Below are 23,289 nucleotides of genomic sequence, written 5' to 3'. Positions count from 1 at the left end.
ATCATGATCAAGTAGGCTTCATCCCAGGGATGCAAGGCTGGTTTAACATACGCAAGTCCATAAACGTTATCCACCATATTAACAGAGGCAAAAATAAAGATCACATGATCCTCTCAATAGATGCAGAAAAAGCATTTGATAAAATCCAGCATCCTTTTCTAATTAGAACACTGAAGAGTATAGGCATAGGTGGCACATTTCTAAAACTGATTGAAGCTATCTATGACAAACCCACAGCTAATATTTTACTGAATGGAGTAAAACTGAAAGCTTTTCTTCTTAGAACTGGAACCAGACAAGGTTGTCCTCTGTCACCTTTACTATTCAATATAGTGCTGGAAGTTCTAGCCAATACAATTAGGCAAGACAAGGAAATAAAGGGAATCCAAATGGGAGCAGAGGAGGTCAAACTCTCCCTCTTTGCTGACGACATGATCTTATACTTAGAGAACCCCAAAGACTCAACCACAAGACTCCTAGAAGTCATCGAAAAATACAGTAATGTTTCAGGATACAAAATCGATGTCCACAAGTCAGTAGCCTTTGTATACACCAATAACAGTCAAGATGAGAAGCTAATTAAGGACACAACTCCCTTCACCATAATTTCAAAGAAAATGAAATACCTAGGAATATACCTAACGAAGGAGGTGAAGGACCTCCATAAAGAAAACTATGAAATCCTCAGAAAGGAAATAGCAGAGGATATTAACAAATGGAAGAACATAGCATGCTCATGGATGGGAAGAATCAACATTGTTAAAATGTCTATACTTCCCAAAGCAATCTACCTATTCAATGCCATTCCTATCAAAATACCAACATCGTACTTTCAAGATTTGGAAAAAATGATTCCGCGTTTTGTATGGAACTGGAAAAAACCCCGTATAGCTAAGGCAGTTCTTAGTAATAAAAATAAAGCTGGGGGCATCAGCATACCAGATTTTAGTCTGTACTATAAAGCCATAGTGGTCAAGACAGCATGGTACTGGCACAAAAACAGAGACATAGACACTTGGAATCGAATTGAAAACCAAGAAATGAAACTAACATCTTACAAGCACCCAATCTTCGATAAACCAAACAAGAACATACCTTTGGGGAAAGAATCCCTATTCAATAAATGGATGTCTACATGTAAAAGACTGAAACTGGACCCACACCTTTCCCCACTCACAAAAATTGATTCAAGATGGATAAAGGACTTAAATTTAAGGCATGAAACAATAAAATTCCTCAAAGAAAGCATAGGAAAAACACTGGAAGATATTGGCCTGGGGAAAGACTTCATGAAGAAAACTGCCATGGCAATTACAACAAAAACAAAAATAAACAAATGGGACTTCATTAAACTGAAAAGCTTCTGTACAGCTAAGGAGACAATAACCAAAGCAAAAAGACAACCTACACAATGGGAAAGGATATTTGCATATTTTCAATCAGACAAAAGCTTGATAACTAGGATCTATAGAGAGCTCAAATTAATCCACATGAAAAAAGCCAACAATCCCATATATCAAGGGGCAAGAGACATGAATAGAACTTTCTCTAAAGATGACAGATGAATGGCTAACAAACACATGAAAAAATGTTCATTATCTCTATATATTAGAGAAATGCAAATCGAAACAGCCCTGAGATATCATCTAACCCCAGTGAGAATGGCCCACATCACAAAATCTCAAAACAGCAGATGCTGGCGTGGATGTGGAGAGAAGGGAACACTTTTACACTGCTGGTGGGACTGCAAACTAGTACAACCTTTCTGGAAGGAGGTATTGAGAAACTTCAAAGCACTCAAGCTAGACCTCCCATTTGATCCTGCAATCCCATTACTGGGCATCTACCCAGAAGGAAAAAAATCCTTTTATCATAAGGACACTTGTACTAGACTGTTTATTGCAGCTCAATTTACAATCACCAAAATGTGGAAACAGCCTAAATGCCCACCAACCCAGGAATGGATTAACAAGCTGTGGTATATGTATACCATGGAATACTATCCAGCCATTAAAAAAAATGGAGACTTTACATCCTTCGTATTAACCTGAACGCAAGTGGAAGATATTATTCTTAGTAAAGCATCACAAGAATGGAGAAGCATGAATCCTATGTACTTAATTTTGATATGAGGAGAATTAATGACAATTAAGGTTATGGGGTGGGGAAGCAGAAAGAGGGACGGAGGGAGGGGGTGGGGCCTCGGTGTGTGTCACACTTTATGGGGGCAAGACATGATTGCAAGAGGGACTTTACCTAACAATTGCAATCAGTGTAACCTGGCTTATTGTACCCTCAATGAATCCCCAACAATAAAAAAAAAAAAAAAAAAAAGAAATTCAAGTCTTCTCCTGCAAAGCCTTTTGCCACGGGCACCAAGAAGCACTTCATTTTGTATCTCTAGCCTCTGGAACTGTGATGGAATAAATTTCTTCTGTTCTATGTCACCCAGTTTGTAAGTATTTGTTATGACATATATGTACTAAGAAATTAAATTAATAACAACATTCCAAAACAGACAAACCAGGCACAGATTATTTCACTGGAAATCTACCAAATATTTGAGAAAGAAATAAACAATTTTCTACAATCTCTTCCAGGAAAGGGAAGCAGAAGAATGACTTCCTAGCTCATTTTATAAGGCTAGCGTTACTCTAGCGCCAAACCAGACAAAGATATTACAAGAAAACTACAGACCAGTATCTCTCATGAACATATATGCAAAAATCTTCAACAAAATATTAACAAATTGACTCTAACGATATATACAAGTAATTATATACCAGGACCAAGTGGGATTAATTTCAGGTATGCAAGCCTAGTCCAACATTCAAATATTAATTAATGTAGCATATTATATCAACAGACTAAAAAGGAAAAATCATATGATATCAATAGATGCAAAAAAATCTGACAAAATCCAACATTCATTCATAATAATAATAAAAAACCTCCCAGCAAACTAATAGAGGAGGAACTTCCTGAACTTGATAAAGAACATCTACAAAAAGCCTAAAGTTTATAGTTATATATAATGGTAAGAAACTAGATGCCGTCCTGGTAAGATCAGAAATAAAGCAATGATGTCCTTTCTCACTGATCCTATTCAACATTGTACTGGAAATCTTACCTACTATAATAAGACAAAGAAATGAAAGGCTGAGTGGGAAGGAAGAAATCAAACTGTTTTTATTCACAGAAGACATAATTGTGGAAAATTCCAAAAGTCAATTGTTTTCTTACATACTACAAACAATTGGAATCTGAAATTTAAAAAACAAAACAAAATACCATTTGCATTCTGAAAATGTAACAGGAGTAATTGTAACAAAATATCTGCAAGACCTACTAAGTAAAACTATAAAACTCTAGTGAAAGAAATAAAAAAAGACCTAGACAAACGAGAGATATTCCATGAACAGGAAGGCTCAGTATTGCCAAGGTATAATTTCTTCCCAATTTGATCTATAGATTCATTTTATTTTTATTGTTTTTTGAAACACAGTCTCACTCTGTTACCCTGGGGTTGAGTGTCAAGGCATCATCTTGGGCTTGAGCAATCCTCTTGCCTCAGCCTCCTGAGTAGCTGGGACTATAGGTGCCTGCCACAACACCCAGCTTGTTTTCCTATTTTTAGTAGAGACAGGGTTTTGCTCTTGCTCAGGCTGGTCTCAAATTCCTGAGCTCAAGTGATCCATTGGCCTCGCCCTCCCACAGTGCTAGGATTACAGGCATGAGCCACCATGCCCAGCCTACTTGATCTATAGATTCATTGCAATCACAACCAAAGTCCTAACAAGTTATTTTGTGGATATCAATGAACAGATTCTAAATTTTATATGGCATGATAAAAGACCCACAACAGCCAACCCAACATGAAAGGAGAAGAATAAACCTGGAGGATTGATACTACTTGACTTTAGGATTTACTTGAAAACTACAGTAATCAAGATAGTATGTATTGGAGAAAGAAGAGACAAATAGATCAAGAGAACACAACAGAAAGCATAGAAATAGACCCGCAAAAATAGAGACAACAACTGATCTCTGACAAAGAAGCAGACAATTCAGTGGAGAAAGAATAGCCTTTTTGACAAATGGTACCTGAACAACTAGACATCCATGCAAAAAAAGAAAAAAATTGAACCTAGACACAGATCTTATAGCTTTCACAGAAATTAACTTAAAATGGATAATAGACATAAATGTAAAATGCAAAAATATAAAACTCCTAGAAGATGCTGTAAGAAAAATCTAGGTGCTCTTGGGTTTGGTGTGACATTTTTAGATACAACAGCAAAAGCATGCATGATTCATGAGAGAAAAATGTTGGTAAGCTGGATTCATTAAAATTAAAAATTTTTTGCTCTATGAAAGATACTATTAAGAGAATCGAAAGACAAGTCACAGACAGGGAGAACTATGTTTGCACAAGGCATATTAGATGGACTGGTATCTAAAATACACCAAGAATTCTTAAAACTTACAGTAAGAACACAATAGATCCGATTGAAAATGGGCAGAAGATTCAAAAAGACACCTCAGCATAGAAGTTATAGAAATGGCAAATAAGCAAATGAAAAAATCCTCAACATTGTATGTCATCAGGGAAATGCAAATTAAAATAACAATGAGATACTGCTACATACTTTTTAGAATGGTTAAAATTCAAAACACTGACAACACTAAATGGTGGTAAGGATGTGGAGGAATACGAACCTATTCCTTGCTGGTAGTAAAGCAAAATGGTACAGCCACCTTGGAATACAGTTTGGCAGTTTTTTACAAAACTAAACATATTCTTACCATAAGATCCAGTAATTGCTCCCTTTGATATTTACCCAAATAAATTGAAAACTTACGTTCCTCACTCCAAACCTGTACATGAATGTCTATAGTATCTTTATTTATAATGCCAAAGCTTGAAAGTACCCAAAGCAAAAAGACAAAAACAAACCTGTAGTACATCCATACAGTAGAACATTATTTAGTAATAAAAAGAAATCAACCATCAAGCCACAAAAATATCTGGAGGAACTTTAAATGCATATTGTTGAGTGAAAGAAGCCAGTCTGAGAAGGCTACATACTGCACGATTCCAACTATATGACATTATGGAAAAGGCAAAACTATAGAGATAATTTTAAAAATCAATGGTTGCCAAGGGGTTCCAAGGGAAGGAGGGGTAAATAGGTGGAGCACAGGGAAATTTTAAGGTAATGAAATTATTCTGTATAACACTATAAGGGTGGATCCACATCATTATACATTTGTCAAAACCCATAGAATATATAACTCAAAGAGTGAACCCTAGAGTAAACTGGGAATTTTAGTTAATCACAATGTGCCAATATTGGTTCATCAATTATAACGCATGTCCCCTGCTAATGTAAGATGTTAACAACAGAGGAAGTTGTGTGAAGGGATAGGGTGAGGAGGTATGTGGGAACTCTCTGACCTTTCTTCTCTATTTTTCTGTAAACCCAAATCTTTTTAAAAAACAAAGTGTGTTAACATTAAAAACTAAAAAATCTCCTTAATTAAGAAAGTGTGGCTCGGCACCCGTAGCACAGTGGTTACAGTGCCAGCCACATGCACTGAGGGTTGGCGGGTTCGAACCCAGCCCAGGCCAGCTAAATAACTGCAACAAAATATAGCTGGGTGTTGTGGCGGGCGCCTGTAGTCCCAGCTACTTGGAGGCTGAGGCAAACTTTTGAGCCCAAGAGTTTGAGGTTGCTGTGAGCTGTGATGCCACAGCACTCTACCGAGGGCAACATAGTGACACTCTATGGCAAAAAAAAAAAAAAAGTGTGATTCTAGAGGATTAATAGATAGACCAATGGAATAGAAGAAAACATCCAGAAACAGATACAAGTGCATATGTCAGTTTAGAGTAGGATAAAGGTGGTTATCTCAAATCACTGGAAGATTTATAAAAGATTAATAATGCTTCCAGGACAACTGGATAACCATTTGGAAAAATTAGATCAATATCACCATCCATGGAAGAAACTCTAAATGAATCAGAAGACTAAATGCAAAAAAAGAAATGAAACCATGCAAGTGCTGGAAGAAAACATACATGAATTTCTCTACAACCTGAGTATAGAACAATGGCTCTCAATTTATTTTGACCTCAGGGGACATTCTTCAATGTTTGGAGACATTTTTGGTTGCCATAACTGTCAGAGTTCTACTGGCATTGCGTGAGTGAAACATCCCATAATGCACAGGTCCTGACAACAAAGAATTATCCAATTCAAAAGGTCATTAGTGCCAAGGGTTGAGAAACTCTGACCTAGAGAAAGGCTTTTAATTATGCTAAAAATTCAGATGCAACAAAAGAAAATATTGATACATTTGACTAAATAAAAATATACAATTTTGAACAGGTTTTCTTTTGAAGTTTAAAAAAAATTTTTAACATTCAATATTTTCTAAATACTTTGCATTTTGTTTTTATCATGACTATGTAAAAAAAAGACTTTTTTCACCAAGTTCTATGTAGCTGCCCTTAAACCTACTTCTGCTTATTCCCCCAATGAACAATACAAGTATTAACATTTTGTGTGTGGGCCATGCTACAGAAAGGTTTGAGGACTACCGCTATTTATAATGCTTATGTGTTTTTAATTATTTTTATCTTGCCTCCCTGAGTGTCCTAATAATATAATATCTATGTGCATGTGTGTATATGCATGTGTGTGAATGTGTTGGTATGGTTTGCAAATTTCCTGGGGGGGCAAAGGCATTTGGCATAGTAACTCTCCTTTATATGTAACATTTATTCAGTGCCAGACACTGTCCTAAATGCTTTATAAACATGTATACTGGGTGGCGCCTGTGGCTCAAGGAGTAGGGCGCCTGTCCCATATGCCGGAGGTGGCGGGTTCAAACCCAGCCCCGGCCAAAAACCACAAAAAACAAACAAACAAACAAACAAACACATGTATATTAACACATCTATCATCACAAAAAATCCCCACTGTGACATAGGTCCTTTTTAATTTCCATTTTACAGCTAACACTGAGATGAAGTAGTAACTTGTCCAAAATCACAAGGGGTGATTAATTCCTTGGTAAGTATTCTGTACTGTGGTGTTCATGAAGGGTAATGTTGAATTGCTTTAAAAGCTTAATCAATTTCAATTTTGTGTTTACGTTTTGCTAAAACTATTTTTGAATCAACCTTCTTTACAAAAGCTCAGCCATGTTTCCTGTTTCCCTATGCACTCCTGTGTTGCAGGGATGTTTTCAGCTGGTCGCTATTACTGCAGTCACTGTGCAAAAAACTATATTCCACGTGTGTGTTAAAATTTTAAATGCTCACTTACTATACTATATTTGTATTAATAATAATTGTGTCTAATAAAAATTATATAATATATAGAAGAGTTCTGATCAGACTACTATTATGAACATAGCAAAGTCATCCAAAGGACTCAAGTTGTATTTCATTGGGGCAGTGTCCTTATAAACGCTCCATTAAGAACAAATATTCTTCAAAATCTCAAAACTGCAGATGCTGGCATGGGTGTGGAGAGAAGGGAACACTTTTACACTGCTGGTGGGACTGCAAACTAGTACAACCTTTCTGGAAGGAAGTATGGAGAAACCTCAAAGCACTCAAGCTAGACCTCCCATTTGATCCTGCAATCCCATTAATGGGCATCTACCCAGAAGGTAAAAAATCCTTTTATCATAAGGACACTTGTACTAGACTGTTTATTGCAGCTCAATTTACAATCGCCAAAATGTGGAAACAGCCTAAATGCCCACCAACCCAGGAATGGATTAACAAGCTGTGGTATATGTATACCATGGAATACTATTCAGCTATTAAAAAAAATGGAGACTTTACATCCTTTGTATTAACCTGGATGGAAGTGGAAGACATTATTCTTAGTAAAGCATCACAAGAATGGAGAAGCATGAATCCTATGTACTCAATTTTGATATGAGGACAATTAATGACAATTAAGGTTATGAGGGGGAGGAAAAGCAGTAAGAGGGACGGAGGGAGGGGGGTGGGGCCTTGGTGTGTGTCACACTTTATGGGGGCAAGACATGATTGCAAGAGGGATTTTACCTAACAATTGCAATCAGTGTAACCTCGCTTATTGTATCCTCAATGAATCCCCAACAATAAAAAACAAACAAACAACAAAAAAAGAACAAATATTCTTGCTCTTTTCACATGGAAGCTCTCCCTCTAGATAGGAACAATACAATTATGACAGTGCATGGATGTGGGCCACCCAAGTTCAACCAATACCTGTGTAGCGATGGACCACTTGGTTTAACTTCTCCAAGCGGCGGCTGAGAGGACTGAGTTTGAAAATCATGTCATGGTGATACAAGAAGTTATATGTGCGGTAATACAGAATTCTGCTGATTTCAAACGTAGCTTTTACATAAGCATCATGGGTGCTAGAAGAGAAAGTGGGGACAATGTGTCAATGAATGACTTAGATAATTGTAAGCAAATGTCTTTTTTGCTTTCCTGTCACTGACCTGTTTATCTGGCAGTTGGTCTCCTGGCTGAAAGCACATTTCATGATCGTGTCCAGGGCCATCAAGTGGATGTGGTCAGAAACCTCGATAGATGTGTCCTGAGTGCCGCAAAGCTTTTCCCATTTATCCTGGAATAGGAGGGCAAGATCAACATCCTCACAGTCATCAAACTGCCTTTGTTTGAAGGCTCCTCCCTGACTCTGCCCTTATGATCTAAGGGAAAAAACCTTGACTCAGTAGGAACCAAAACGAAGGTCACATAAGGAAATAAGCCATGTACTTACAATGGGTGCACGGAAGGGAAACAGGCACCCCACTGAGTAAGAAAGCATGTGGACCGAACACATCTGGGGAATGGCTGAGGCAAGGATCTTTGGCTTTCCAATTATTACTGTTAACTCTGCTTTCAAACAGACCAGAATTCCATGAAAACACACATTCACTGATACAAGACCTATAATTATAAGGGGTTTCTCCAGAGCCTCATCCATCTTCAATTCCCAACTTATTAGATACCACTGCACTTCTCTCAACTACCATAACCACACTTAAACCTGGAACAGTCTTAAAAACATGTTAGATCCAGAAGTGGGGGACATAGAGATGCTGTGGAGAGGAGCTGCTGCCAGGAGCCGACCCCTCGCCAAGCATGGCCTGTGCCCACCTGGCATCCCCACAAAAGAGACCCACCCACACTGCCCTGAAACGCTTTGCTTGACTTTTTAGAACTGCCACAATGTCCCCAGTTGAAAATGTATTTGTCACAAAAAGCATTATTTATGTAAAAATACAAATAAATTGAAAGGTTTAAGTTCAGTCAAACTCCATTTGAGTACCTACGGGTGTTAAGTTGGGTATTAAGGACTTGGAAACCAGAAATAAAAGGCAAAGAGAGTTTTAAAAACTTTTACCTATGTGTCAATTGTTTAGTTTAATAGCCTTCATCAGAACTATGTAAGTTTCACTGAGTATACAATGTGAGTCTAGAAGAAATGAGTGCAAAGAAAGACAGGCTTCTTACACTTGAGGAACTCTGAGTCTGGAACAATTCAGCAGAGGGAGGAAGTGTGAGAGGAATCCCAGGGAAATGTGAGGCTGAGAAAGGAGGAGGGCAGAAATGGCTCCTAAAAGTGGAGAGAAAACTCAAATACAATCACTGGTGGATTGAATTGGTGCTGAAGTTGGACAACCATCAGAATCGGAAGGGGAGGCTTTCCTCCCTCATGGTCTCCAGGTCTCTCTACCTTGAGAACTCGCACCAGTGTTTTTACCACGGTCCCAGCACTTCAATCTGCTTCTGTGAGCTCGGCTGAGAACCCAATCATTGAGCTGGTAGCAGTGGTTCCTCTGAGGTCAGGGCTGAGTTTACAGCTGCTGAGGGAAACTTTGGCTTCGGGGCTGTCGTTCAAAGCATTTATGATGGTGAGCTGTATTAATGAATTACGTGTCTGATCTCAAAAAAATGTAATTTAAAAATTACAACCACTGTACAAATAGAGTGTTGGAAAAGAACTCATTTATAAGTCAGACATTGCCAACAGGAATGTTTCTCTACAACATCCTTCTGCTCCTTTGGAAGGCACAGGTCAGCACCTCATGATCCTCTGCCATGTAGAAGGCAAAACTCACACCTGCAATTTTAATACAGACATTGTTCTTCGTTCCATCCTTTATGGCCATTGGCAAGGCCATGTCAACGGCAAAAACCTTTGTTCAAGCTGACTATTCTGCTTTGAATTCTCTCATCCCTGTTATCTATAAACTGAAGTGCAGCTTGTATTTCATGGCAAATTTGAGTTTCCTCTAATCTGAAGCTGTAAGAGCTGTTCCTGCCTTTCTTTACCTGTCATCTATAGCACTTACTGTCTGAATCTCCCCAGTTGGTACTCATTTTATCATCATAATAGGATCTCAAAATATATCAAAGACAGAGGACCAGATCTTCTTTTTTCTTTTTATCACCTATAGGACATAACAAAGACTTACAGACACCTATTGCCCAATGGGTACTTGAATATTGGTCAATTTCTAGAAATTAATGACTTTTGATTTTCAACACCTGCTAACATATGCCAATATGTCCCTGTCAGAAGCATTTTACAATGTACCAGAGCACATTCCCCTCTCACTTACCAGCATTATGTTCACAGAACAGATCATGATGTCAACATACGTTTTCAGGATGTTAAAATGGAATCCAGGAGTTAGTAGGCGACGGTGCTGGAACCACTTGGGCCCTTCTAGATTTATCAGTCCTTTCCCTTGAGGAATGAAAGGCACATGAATTTTATTAGATGAGATGAAGAAAGAGAGATGATGAACATAGACAGGATGGAATGACCATGACCACAGGTCGCAAAACAGTGGAATATTAAAGCACTGTTCATGTATTAAGACAGAGGTGTGCACTGATGCTTACATGTAGGGTGGATGCATCTAACATGGTGAGAGTTTCAAAGTCTGATAAGTTTCAAAGCCTGGTAAGATGCAATGCTAATCTGGAAGTCACCAATCACTACCTATGCAGTAACTGAGTAAGTAACTTAACCTTCCTTGGTTTTCTCAACAATGAAGTATGATAATAAATACCCACTTCACTGTGTCACATACTAAATGAAGCTGCAACCTACTTCCTAGCTCACACTAGAAACATAACAAATGGATTCATTTACTCTGCACTCCAAACCAATTCATAAATATACTTTGAACACGAATTCACAAGGAACTAGGCCAGAGTGTCCACTCTGTCCCCAGATGTTCCCTCCTTGAGTCTTGGTCTGCAAATGATACATAGTGGAAACACTTATTGAGGCCAACACTTCGCAATCTTCTATTGCCAGAATAGCCATTAAGGATATGGCTTTAAAAGGACTTTAAAGTTTATTAATATGTAATCGATATCATTCATTGAGTGCTTACAATACACTGGGCTTGTGATGCACGCATGATGTGGTGTTGGTACAATGCCAGCCATTACATTAAGTGATGAAAATATGTGTTTCTTTTAATCCTCATAACAGCCCAGTGATGTGATGCTCATCCTCATTTTCAAAGATCAGATTCACTGGGTAGAGAGATTAAATGACTTCGCCAAGATCACATTCAGCTAGTCAATGTGGGAGGAAACAGGATTTTGAATTCAAGCCTATAGTTTATTTAATTCTTTCCTTATCTAACATAAATACCCATTATAGATTAAAGAGCTTGATTTATCTGTTCACAGAATATTGCCAAACTATACTTAAGAGCAAAATTTTACTGATTTGCATATGTAAATAAAAGAACTCAGGAAAACAAAACAGAAAAAAGGATAAAAAAGGAGAATAGGAATGGTGAGACTGCAGTTTTATTTATTTATTTTTTAATTTTTATTTTTTTTTTGAAACTGAGTCTCACTTTGTCACCCTGGGTAGAGTGTTGTGACGTTACAGTTCACAGCAACCTCTGCTCTGAGGCTTAGGCGATTCTCTTGCCTCAGCCTCCCGAATAGCTAGGACTACAGGTGCCCGCCACAACGCCTGGCTATTTTTTGTTGCAGTTGTCACTGCTGTTTTAGCTGGCCGGGGCTGGGTTCGAACCCGCCAGCCTTGGTATATGGGGCTGCCGCCCTACCCACTGTGCCACAAGTGCCACCTGAGACTGCAGTTTTAAAGAAAGATGAGGGACAGATCCCCACATCTGCCGTCTTAAGAATGGGACTTTGGAGAGAAAAATGGACAAAGAGACTTTCTAGGAAGTGGTACTGTGTTGACTTTACAGCTCTCTTGACCATTCACTTAGATAACTTTCATGTAGATAATTCTCACTCTTTAACACATTTGAATTCAGAGTTGAGTTTCTCTGGGATGCTTTACTATGGAAAGGAGACTTTAAATGATTTAAATGAGAGTGGGTTACATTGCTCATGCGCACATACATACCAATGGATGGAATTAGGAACTTGTGCAAATACTGAGACTTGGGGTCTGTAGAATCAAGCAGAAGAGACAAAAGATAGCATTAGAGGGAACATTCGTTACCAATTAAAGTTGGTGGTGTTTCTACATTATATCTCCATTTGCCTACATTAACCACAAATAGTGGGCAAGAGGAAACCCAGAGCTCACACCCTGGGGCCCTTGGTAGCCTGGGGGAAACCCTGTGTCTTGGTTCCCTGTGAGAGAACAGCAGGACCCTAGAGGCAGACAGGTTACACAAGCCCAGATTCTTCCTTTGTTTACATTTCCTTCAACAAAAGCAGAGATTGCCTAGAGGTTGAAAAGTTTCCAGTACAGGAGTTGATACATCACAAATCCTTTATGGTGGGCAAATTAATTAACTACTACAGCAGGGTAGTGAGATACCAATGCCCCTATGTCTTCTCCTGAACCCTAGGGTGGAGGTGTTTTAGGTCTTGTGCGTAAGAGACAACATAGAACAAATCAGAGCAGGGGTGGGAGGGTGGGTGAGGACTGGGAACACAGAGATAGTCAGAAAAAGCCCGTTTTAAAAAATTAAGTTGCATTAGGGTGATGGATACAATGGCCCAGGAAAGAAGATTAGAATATGAGACCATGGTTTTCCAAAGTCAACAGAGCAAAATGGGATGTTTTAGTGTTGCACTAGGAAACAATCCAGGATGAAAGCCTTGAAAAAGTTTGGGGAGGGGGAGGTAGACGACTCATGCTTCCAAGAGGAACATGGTTGAGAAACGTGCAGAGAGAGAAACAGAAATTTAGATCACAATCAAGATGCATATCTGTAGATTAATGACCCAGCATTCAGTTCCCATAGTGACACAGCAGAGTTACTTCTGATTTCCCTGAAGACTTATGCTCAATACAGGGTGTGGGGCTGGGGAGTGCTGTGGACACGGGAGTCATAAAACCAAGAGAGGCAAAGGAAGCCTGCAGCAAGGTTGTGAATGCCAGCTGGGCTTTAAGATACACTGACCTCAAAGGGCCTAGGGAACCTCAACAGACAAGGGACTGAGGAGGACATGGGAATCCCCTCCAGTATTTGTAGGAAACCACATTTGTGCCAGTGTCTCTTAAAATCTGATGCTAATCTTCGCTTCAGAATCCTGCCTGTGCGTTCTGTGCATTTCACTCGTAGGAGGATTAGGTCCCGGAGATTTGCCCCTTTTCTTACCTGTTCTACTCAGAAATATCTTGGCATAGTCCGGGTCATAGATATAGAAGAACACCTGGAAACGCCCGACCCAACAAGGGAAGGCACGAGGGTATTTCTCAACAATTTCCCCAATCTTATCAAAATCATCATCCCGAAAAACCTGCAGTGAAAAAAGGAAAGGAAAATAGAGAACCAGACAGGCTGGACTTGTCCCCTCTTACAGACACTCGCTAAGTGTAGGGCCTGAATAAGGTCACAGGCGCAGACGAGCCTGATCCCTTTTCTGGAAGTGAGTGAGCATGCTTTCTTTGGGATCTAAGCTTGAGGGATGGTTTCTTAAATAAGGTTAGTGTATTTATCCTCTTGATATAAATATATGCTGTATCCCCATACCAAGTCACTGTCAAATAATATAAACTATGAGCTGTTTTCCCAACAGAGGGAGAGGTGAGCTGAGTCACGCTCTGCTTTACCTGTGAACATCACATGTGGATTAGGAATGGAGTCTAGAGGTTAAAAAATATTTCTTTCCTACAATGGGAAGCTGTTAGTAATTGAACATGACCCACCATTCAGCTCACCAGTCCTTCTCCCTGTTCCACATAGCGATTCTTTCTTATGACTTAATCATAAATGCTTCTCTCTAAAAACAAGCCAATTCCATCTACAAAGAAAATCCAATTTCCCCCCAACAGTATAAGGCCCATTTACCCAAATGTGTGAAGCTTGAAGCAAACTCAAATACAAAACTCTCAAATTGCAACATTTATGAATGAGAGTACAAATACTACCATCAGAGAAGGACTTTTAACTTTTATAATCAAATTACTAATGGCTCACTTAAATGGTGTCTCTAAACCACTGAAAATAAGATTATTTACATTTGCTTCTTGTGTAAAGTACCAGGCACTCATAGGTGTGTCTCTGTGTCCCCATCTATACCCTTGAGCAAGATGATGCGGGTTCCCACCTGCAAAGCAATTTTCAAGTTGGCAAATTCTTTCTTGTATTATTATCCTCAGAAGAAGTGGAAAATGCTGGCTTATACTTTTTTTCTGTTATCACTTAGCAATTTTAAAGTGTTCTTTGGATGGTAAAACCACTGACAGGTTGAGACTCTTAAAATCTAGTTTCTGAAATGTTGCAGGCTCTTTTCAGCTAACGCTGCCATAACCAAGCCAGTGACAAGTCCCCACTAACTAGCCAGACTGGTGGTTTCCAACAGGGTGAATATCTTTCCCCTTATTCACTCATAAACAATAAACAAACAAGTATTGAGTACCTATTACCTGTATCAGGTGATAAAGATACACTGAAATATAAAAAAGGCAAGATCTTTCTTCGTGGAAATTCTAACCTCATACAAGGATTATTTGTTTCCTTGTATGAGGGAAAAAAGGCAACAAATTTTTATGGACACCCCCAGCTACATGAAAGTTTTTGGTTACAATTTTCTTTTCTTTTTTTTTTTTTGTTTTTTTGTTTTTTTGAGACAGAGTCTCACTGTGTCGCTCTCAGAGGAGTGCCGTGGTATCACAGCTCACAGCAACCTCAAACTCTTGGGCTTAAGCCATTATCTTGCCTCAGCCTCCCAAATAGCTGGCACTACAGGCGCCCATCACAATGCCTGGATTTTTTATTTTTTGTAGTTGTTGTTGTAGTAGTCATTGTTGTTTAGCAGGCCTAGGCCGGGTTCAAATCCACCAACCCTGGTGTAAGTGACTGGTGCAGAGCCTGGTTACAATTTTCACATTTGCTGACTGCATAGAAAAGACAGAGAGTTGTTTTGAATCCTATAATATATTTAAGTTCTATTTCTTCATCCCCATGGCAATGCCTAAATACATTTGAAAATGGGTATTAGACATATTTGATCATTACACATTGCAAAACATGTATCAAAATATCATATGTGCTCCCATAAATATGTACAATTATTATGTATCATTCAAAATGGTACTGTCTATCTAAAATAGTTCCCTCCTTTCCTTGTGACTTCTTGAGTGGTGAACCACTGAAAGGAATCTGATCTTGTTAAATAGGATAGTCATATTAAACAGTTTGATATGTCAGCCATCTCTAATCTGCAAAATTCTCTAAAACACCCACTCAAAAATAACTTAGTGACAGTCAAGTTTCACATATTTAAAACTCCATGAATGCAATAAATAATTTGCAATGAAATGAAGACACAGTAGTATCAAAAAGGATAAAACACTCAGAAATATATTTAACAAAAGAAACACAAAACTCATGCTCTGAAAACTACACAATAGTGTCAAAAAAGGTTAAAGAAGATGGAAAGGCATCCTATATTCATGAATATAAAAACGGAATACTGTTAAGATGGTAATACTCCCCAAATTGATCCATAGAGTTATTTATTTATTTGAGACAGAGTCTCACTTGGTCACCCTCAGTAGTATGCCGTAGCATCATAGCTCACAGCAACCTCAAACTCCTAGGCTCAAGCGATTCTCTTGCCTCAGCCTAAGTAGCTGGGACTACAGGTTCCCACCACAATGCCTGGCTATTTTTAGAGACTGGGTCTCGGTCTGGCTCAGGCTGATCTCAAACCTGTGAGCTCAGGCAATCCACCCGCCGTCGCATCCCAGAGTGCTCGGATTACAGACGTGAGCCCAATCTACAGATTTAATACAATCCCTATCAGAATCCCAGCTGGTTTCTCTGTAGAAATTCACAGGCTTGTCCCAAAATTCATATAGAAATTCAAGAATCCAGAATAGCCAAAATGATCTTGAAAAAGAACAAAGTGGGATGATTGACACTTCCTAATTTTAAAGCTTACTACAAAGAAACAGCAATTAGGGCAATATGGTGCTGGCACATGGACAGACATAAATCAATGGATAGAATTAAAAATCCAGAAACAGACCTTGACATTTATGTTCAATTGATTTTTTTTTTTTACACTTCAAGATCATTGAGCATATAGTCAATAGATTCTTGACAAGGATGCCAAACCAATTTAATGGAAACAAAAGAAGACATAGTATCCAGGAAACACACGCACGCATATAGAAAACACAGGACAGCATCAGTGTCAAGGCTTGGACAATGTCTGTGTACCAGGCCTGAAGAACAATCCGTCTTGATTGGAACAGGAGAGGTCTATAGGAAAATTGTTTCCAGAAAAGCATATGGACTGACAGATTATTTGATATGTTTGAATATTTGGAAAGATTATTGAGATCGGTTTGGCAGATCTAATAAAGCATTTGGAAAAAAATAGTGATAGTCAAAAATAAGTAGATGAGAAAAAGAGGAAGATAAAAGTACCAGGGGGTGGGGGGCAATCTCTGAGGAAAGGAACAAAATCAAAGGGAATCATTTAGATCAGCAGCAAATAATCAAAATAATATGATAGTAATTTTTTCTATTTGATTAAAAAATTCAGTGTACAAAAAATTCAGTGTAACTAGATTGGGACAGTGGAAGATAAACTTAAGTGATTACCTGTCATAAAGAAGTTCATAGATGGATGTCTAAAGTTAGTAAATTGATAAATGTAAGATAGTCATTTTATTTTACAAGTAAGGATTTATATACCAGAAGAAATAGATAACAAGAGTTGACAGTGGTTGCTTTAGGGAAGGACCAGTTAGTGGAGGAGGCCAACACCAGACTGCTGGAAACAGTCTCCCTACCCCGGTGGTCCTTTGAGAGTCTGCTCAGCCCTTTCCAGATGTTCTTTCCTCCCCTAGGCAGAGATGTCCGCTAGCGCCCTACTAAAGCCCTCTTACCATACATTTCATTTTCTCTTTCTGGTCTAAGTCTGCACCTGCCTAGGGCTCCTTGAGAGCCGGGACCCATTTTCTTTTGTAATCCTAATACCTGTCACACAAGTGCCACTCCCAGTCGGGTTGAATGAATAAAAAAAAGAATGGGGCGAGAGCGGACTTAGAGAACAGGAAACACCAAAAGTCTCTCTCTCTACTTTACAAATTTCCATCTATCAGTATTTCCTGAGTGGTTCGCTGAAGCCGCCACTCCCTGTGTCACAAGAATCTTAAGAACAGAGAATTATACACCAGCGGTGCATCTTACAAGGGTATATGTGAAACTCGGTAAATGTGGAATGTAAGTGTCTTGGCACAGTAACTGAGAGAATGCCAGGCAGGCTATGTTAACCAGTGTGATGAAAGTGTGTCAAACGCTCTGTGAAGCTAGTGAATGATGCCCCATGATCATATCAATGTACACAGCTATGATTTAATAAATAATAAAAAAAGAACAGTGAATTAGTTTTCCCTAATTAGAATGGACTAAGGGCACCAACTATTGTGCCCGATTTTGCATATTTTCTGTAATTAATACGTATTATTTATTACAGTTCAGTATATAAATACGAGAGGTTGGTGGAACAATTAGAGATAGCCCTGAGTTACACCTTGCTTTTTCAATATTTAGGCTCTTTGAACAGCTGTCTTCCAGCTCCCAAAGCTTCCTCCCCTGTGACCTTTTCCTGCAGGGCTGTGAGAGCAAGTCTAGAGTAATGAAAAGATGCTGACAGCCACAGGCCGGCTGAAAGGGCTGTGCAGGACGGAGGGGACGCAGAGGACCGAGGGCTGGGGAGCGGAGGGGGGAAGGGAGCAGCCGCCTCTCTGCCCGCTGCTTTCCTGGGCGGCACCCTCCTCCTCCCTCCCTTCCATCTACCTTCTGGTGCCCATGGAACCAGTGGACCGGGGGCATGGGGAAGTCGCGCAGGTCCCGCAGCAGCCGCTGCCTCCGCAGGTAGAGCTTGGCGGCCTGCAGCAGCCCCAGGGCCAGGCAGAACGCGAACGCCAGGTACAAGGGCCGCGCCCAGTGCGTCTCAAGCCAGGAGGACTCCATCGTCTGCGCAACGCGGAACGCCCGCGGTCTCGGGGGCCCGGGAGAGGGTGAGCTTTCTCCAGCCGGGATCTGGCAGAGGATCAGCCACCCCCAACCCCTGTGAGCCCTCCGCGATGCTCCTGCTTCCCGGAAGGCGGAAGGGCAGCGGGAGAGGCAGGCCCAGGAGAGGCTGCAGGCGCGCGCCTGGGTTATAACCTGGGTACCTATCGGTGCACGCCCTTCCGCAGGACGACTGCTCGCACGCTCCCGGGTGTCATGATTTAAGTGGGACAGTTTTCAGTCGCGAGAGATCTTAATTTAGAATATGAAATAATGCCAAGGTTGAGGTCATTGTTTTTCTTTCACAAATAAGAGACTGCTATGCAAAAAGACCATCTTTTCCTCTTTGGCATTCTATCAAAATTTACAAAAGCGGAGGTGGGGAGATGTACATGACCAATATTCTTCTACCAGTGGGGTGCTGGTATTATTACACGGTTTCCAGTTGGCTCCCACCCTATTCCAAGTGTGTCCCCACGTCCCCCAGGAGCTATTTCCAGCTGCCCATATGAGGCCAGAGAACATTTCTTTATGCTACTGCCTGTGTTTTCTCTGCCGCTGATTGACAAAGCGCACGTTAATGGAGGCTAAAGGAATTTAGAAAATTATTTACTATGGCCGAAGACTGGTTTTTAATTTATTACAACTCAAAAATCTGATTCTAGAGGAGAGCAGTGACTCCTTCCTTCTCTTGATTTTCCTGCTCAAATGTCCACTGAATTGGATTTTCTTGACCAGAGTACAAAGGGTTGGAGATGCTGTGAACCTGATCAGCATGGATAGTGATGCCTCTAGGAAAAAATGAGCCCCGTGAGCCTCCCAGAAAACTCTCTGCATCTCTGCCAGTGCTCATCTGACAGCCCCTTCCATGTCTAATACAGAGACAAGAAGCGAGCAATGTGGAGGAAAGGCCTGGATACTTTACATGGCCCAAAGAAAACCGTTCAGTTCTCTACAAACAGGGCAGTACAATGTCGCTGACTTTTGACTGAAATTATAATAACTCAGTATGGCAATATATGTCTTCGATCAATTAAAATGTGGAAATCTATCATTACTTAATAATAAATGAATTTTTAATAGATAACATATTTCAGCACACAGAACCAGCGGGATAAAAATCTATAGGTTTGTGGAGCTGGATTCCAAGACAGCATTGCAGCTGTCCCCAATGAGGGATTCCAGAAATTTACTCCTCCCTGACTTGCTCCTGCACTCAGTAAACATGTGCTGAGCATTCACCATGTCCCAGGTCCTGTGGTGGGCACATCCCAGGGACTCATAGCACAGAGGGGAGGCGAGGGCCACCTAACACTATCCAGGTAACTGTCATAGAAACTGGATAGCAGACAAAGGAGAGAGTAATGAACTTTTTCCAGGTTGAGGAGAAGGGATACAGGTGAGGAGAGGATGCAGAAAAAGTTTCATAGTCTAGGAGATGCTTTCATTCATTCCCTCAATATCGAGTGGATTTCCCTGAGCACTGGACATGCAGCCTTGAGCAGAATTGACATGGCCCTGCCTTCATGGGATGTATGGTCTAGTAAGGTAGCGTCTTACCATGTCAGAAGGGAAAGAGTGTTCAACAGGGCAGAAAAGTGTGTGAACAGACCATGAAACAGTCAGAGCCAACTGGATTGTGGGAGCTGTTTAGCCTCAAAGAGAAGTATGGCTGCTAAGACCACACTTAGGGCAAAAGTCAGAGCACAGTAGGCCCATGGGAATCCACTGACGAGATCAAAGATGGAAAATGAGATGATTAGATATCAGGTCACTCTGACAGCTATTTAGAAGCTAATAAAGACAGCTAAATATTTATTGTGTCCTTACTAGTGCCAAGTACTATTCTAAAGTGATTTGCATGAATTAAGTTAGTTTAATCTTTATAATAAATATTTGAGGTCGTGTTACCGTTTTCCATTATGTGGAAACTGAGACACAGACAGATTTTGCAATTTGCCCAAGGACATGGGGACAGTATTGGAATCCAGGAAGTCTAACTCCAGGTCTTGAGAGCTTAACATTTATGAGAATAAATTGGGTGAAGAGAGGTAGCAGTGAGGCTGGAGCTAGTGAGGCCAGTCAAATGCGATTGCAGTATTCAGATAAGGTGTGACAGTGGCCTGGACGTGGGTGTTGCAGTGGAACAGAGAGGCCAGAAGGGGTGAGAGAGATATTGGGGTATGTTTTTCATGGGAACTGGTGACTGGATGTGGGCACAGTAGGGAAGAACTCTAGGATGATCCCTATGTTTCTCCTCACTGAGATAGGAAAAGCAAGAAACTCTGCCTTCTCAAATCCTGTCTCATTCCCACCCCCTGCCCTACATACGTGTCTTCTGCTCTTCCAGAAGTGTTCCTCAAGACTTAACTCTTCCTCAGTCCTTTCTCTAACCACCTAGCCAACAGAGATCTATTCTATGATTAATTAAAGTATTTGTGTTGATACCTCTCATTCAGCACGTCATTCATTCATGTTTTCATTTCTTATTCATTCCACAATCAGAAATCATATGTAGCCTCCTTATGTATTTCTTTGTCTATTCAAATTATTTTCCTAATTAAGCGTTAAAATTCCATGGTGGTTCACACTGGTTTTTTTTTTTTTTTTTTTGAGATAAAGTTGTACTATGTCACCCTTGTTGCCCTTGGTAGGGTGTTGTGGTGTCACAGCTCACAGCAACCTCAAACTCGAGGGCTTAAGTGATTCTCTTGCCTTAGCCTCCCAAGTAGCTGGGACTACAAGTGCCTGCCACAATGCTGGGCTTTTTTTTTTCTTGTAGTTGTCACTGTTGCTTAGCAGGCCCGGGCCAGGTTTGAACCTGCCAGGCCTGGTATATGTGGCCAGTGCCCTAACCACTAAGCTATGGGCACCTGAGCCATTTTTTTTTTTTTCATTTCTTAAGGTCACCTGGAGCCCTTCTTTAGGTTGGGCACATAATGAATGTATTATGAATTGTTATCCAATTAATTTGAACTAAGGACACTTACTGGGGTCAGAGAGATTTGAGAAAGAGCAGGAGGAGAAATACAGGACCTACAAAGTGGGCAATGAAGAAACGTAGACATTCCAGGTCAAGGAGATTTCCTGCTAAGAGAATAAATAGAAGACAGCAGGTGGGAAGGTAGGTGAAGAGGCAGAACAAAGTAGAATGATTGTTACTCTTAACACAGGGAGACTGGTGCTCATTCCTTAGGGAGCTGGCACTGATAGAAAGGAAGGATAGAAGGCTCTGAGAGAGAGACAGTAAGAGGGAAGAAACAGGGCAAGAGAGGCTGAATGGGGTGTTGAGGAGACAGGATGAGCCGGATGGATGGGGGACAGACACTTCATAGATAGCCAGTCCTAGACATTTTTACGGAAACAACAAGGATGTGAAGTGAGTATTTCATTCTGCCCTTAACACAGTAGTTGTAGTTTTGAAGGGGTTCAATGTGGGAAGACCAACACAAAAGCATAAGAGGAAGAATGAGAGGAGAGAAGATTAAATCTCTGATACCAGTAACCTTCATTTTGTTAGGGAGGAGTGAGTGCTCAAGCAGAGTAGAGATTTGGAACACCTGCTGTGGCTATTGCCAGGGGGCATTGGCAAACTGTTACAGTAGAATTTACATAACAGGTTCCTTGAAAAAGGCTACAGGAACACAGATCCATGATTTCCTCCTGAAACAGCCTGGAGGTGAGAGAATGGAAAATTTCAGGAAGGAGGCACAGAGCCAGACCCCCACCTTCCCTGTGCCTTACTGTCCCTCTGCCAGTGCTGGGCAATACCAGGATACAAAGATGGATCCATGGTTGGCCTTTCCCTGGGGCAGTTCACAATAAAGAAGAGGGCAAAGATGGATAGCAGAGCAGTGCAATGGATAGATGCTGTAACTGGACCCATATGAGTTACCTAGACTTAGTCCGGTCTTATAAATGAGGAAATTAAATTAAAAAAATTAAAAGGACTGTTCCTAAGCCCCTTCTCTCCAGACTGAGAATTCCAAGGTCCTTTTCTTCTTGTGACCCATGGGCCATACCAGCTATGCTGGTCTTCCAGTTTCTTTGAAGGGCACAATGAACCAGGGAAAATTTTGTGATGTGTCTGTTAGTGTTGCTCTGTTATTTAATACTTTGAGTAATTGCAATATTCTACAGGCTCCCTCTAGAGAAGTGTCAGCCTGTAGAGAAGTGCCAGCCTCCAGAGGGGAGGGAAAGAAGCAAGTACAGCATTATGAAGAGAACCAGCAGCACGGAGTGCGAAGGGACACAGAGAGAGAATGCTGCAACATGAAGTGAAGATGAATGATGAGTTAGGAAACAAAGGTAAGTTTAAAATGTCTGTTGTAAACTTAGGAAGAGATGTTGAAATCACAGAAATAAAAACCAAAATAAAGTAGGTTGAAAAGTGAATATGAGGGCAATGAGGAGCTACAGACAAGGTATTAACAGCTCTGAAGAGTTTGTGAAAAAGAGGAGTTGGGATGTTTCCAAATGGAGAACTGAGGAATTTGGAAGTGAAAGCTCTTGCGCTCTTGCTCGCTCTCCCCCACCCCACAGCCCATTCCCCGCCACCTGCACCTTGCCCCATCACGTTTCTAAAAGAGTAAAGTTGGGATTCAAAATGCATTCACTGACCACATAGTGTCATTTGATCTTTGATAAGTCCATCAAAAACATAAATTGGGGGAGATTCCCTATTTAACAAATGGTGCTGAGTGAACTGGCTGGTGACTTGTAGAAGACTGAAACTGGACCCACACTTTGCACCATTAACTAAGATAGACT

At 40.4% G+C, this 23,289-nt stretch overlaps 1 protein-coding gene across 1 annotated transcript in view; it reads right to left on the bottom strand.

Annotated features, from left to right (window-relative positions):
* Positions 1-19,548, bottom strand: part of LOC128575195 (cytochrome P450 4X1) — a 39,544-nt gene extending 19,996 nt beyond the window's left edge. The window contains exons 1-6 of the mRNA XM_053576641.1: positions 18,304-19,548; positions 13,645-13,786; positions 12,435-12,479; positions 10,648-10,775; positions 8,515-8,642; positions 8,276-8,430 (exon numbers count right to left, since the gene is read on the bottom strand). Coding sequence (XP_053432616.1) covers positions 8,276-8,430; positions 8,515-8,642; positions 10,648-10,775; positions 12,435-12,479; positions 13,645-13,786; positions 18,304-18,480 — 775 coding nt within the window. The 5' untranslated portion in view covers positions 18,481-19,548. The remainder of the gene's footprint in view (positions 1-8,275; positions 8,431-8,514; positions 8,643-10,647; positions 10,776-12,434; positions 12,480-13,644; positions 13,787-18,303) is intronic.
* Between the last annotated feature and the right edge of the window lie 3,741 nt (positions 19,549-23,289).

The sequence above is a fragment of the Nycticebus coucang genome, chromosome 22, assembly GCF_027406575.1.
Source record: "Nycticebus coucang isolate mNycCou1 chromosome 22, mNycCou1.pri, whole genome shotgun sequence".
NCBI lineage: Eukaryota > Metazoa > Chordata > Mammalia > Primates > Lorisidae > Nycticebus > Nycticebus coucang.
The sequence above is the reverse complement of the archived record's forward strand: the minus strand, read 5'-3'. Positions and strand labels throughout refer to the sequence as shown.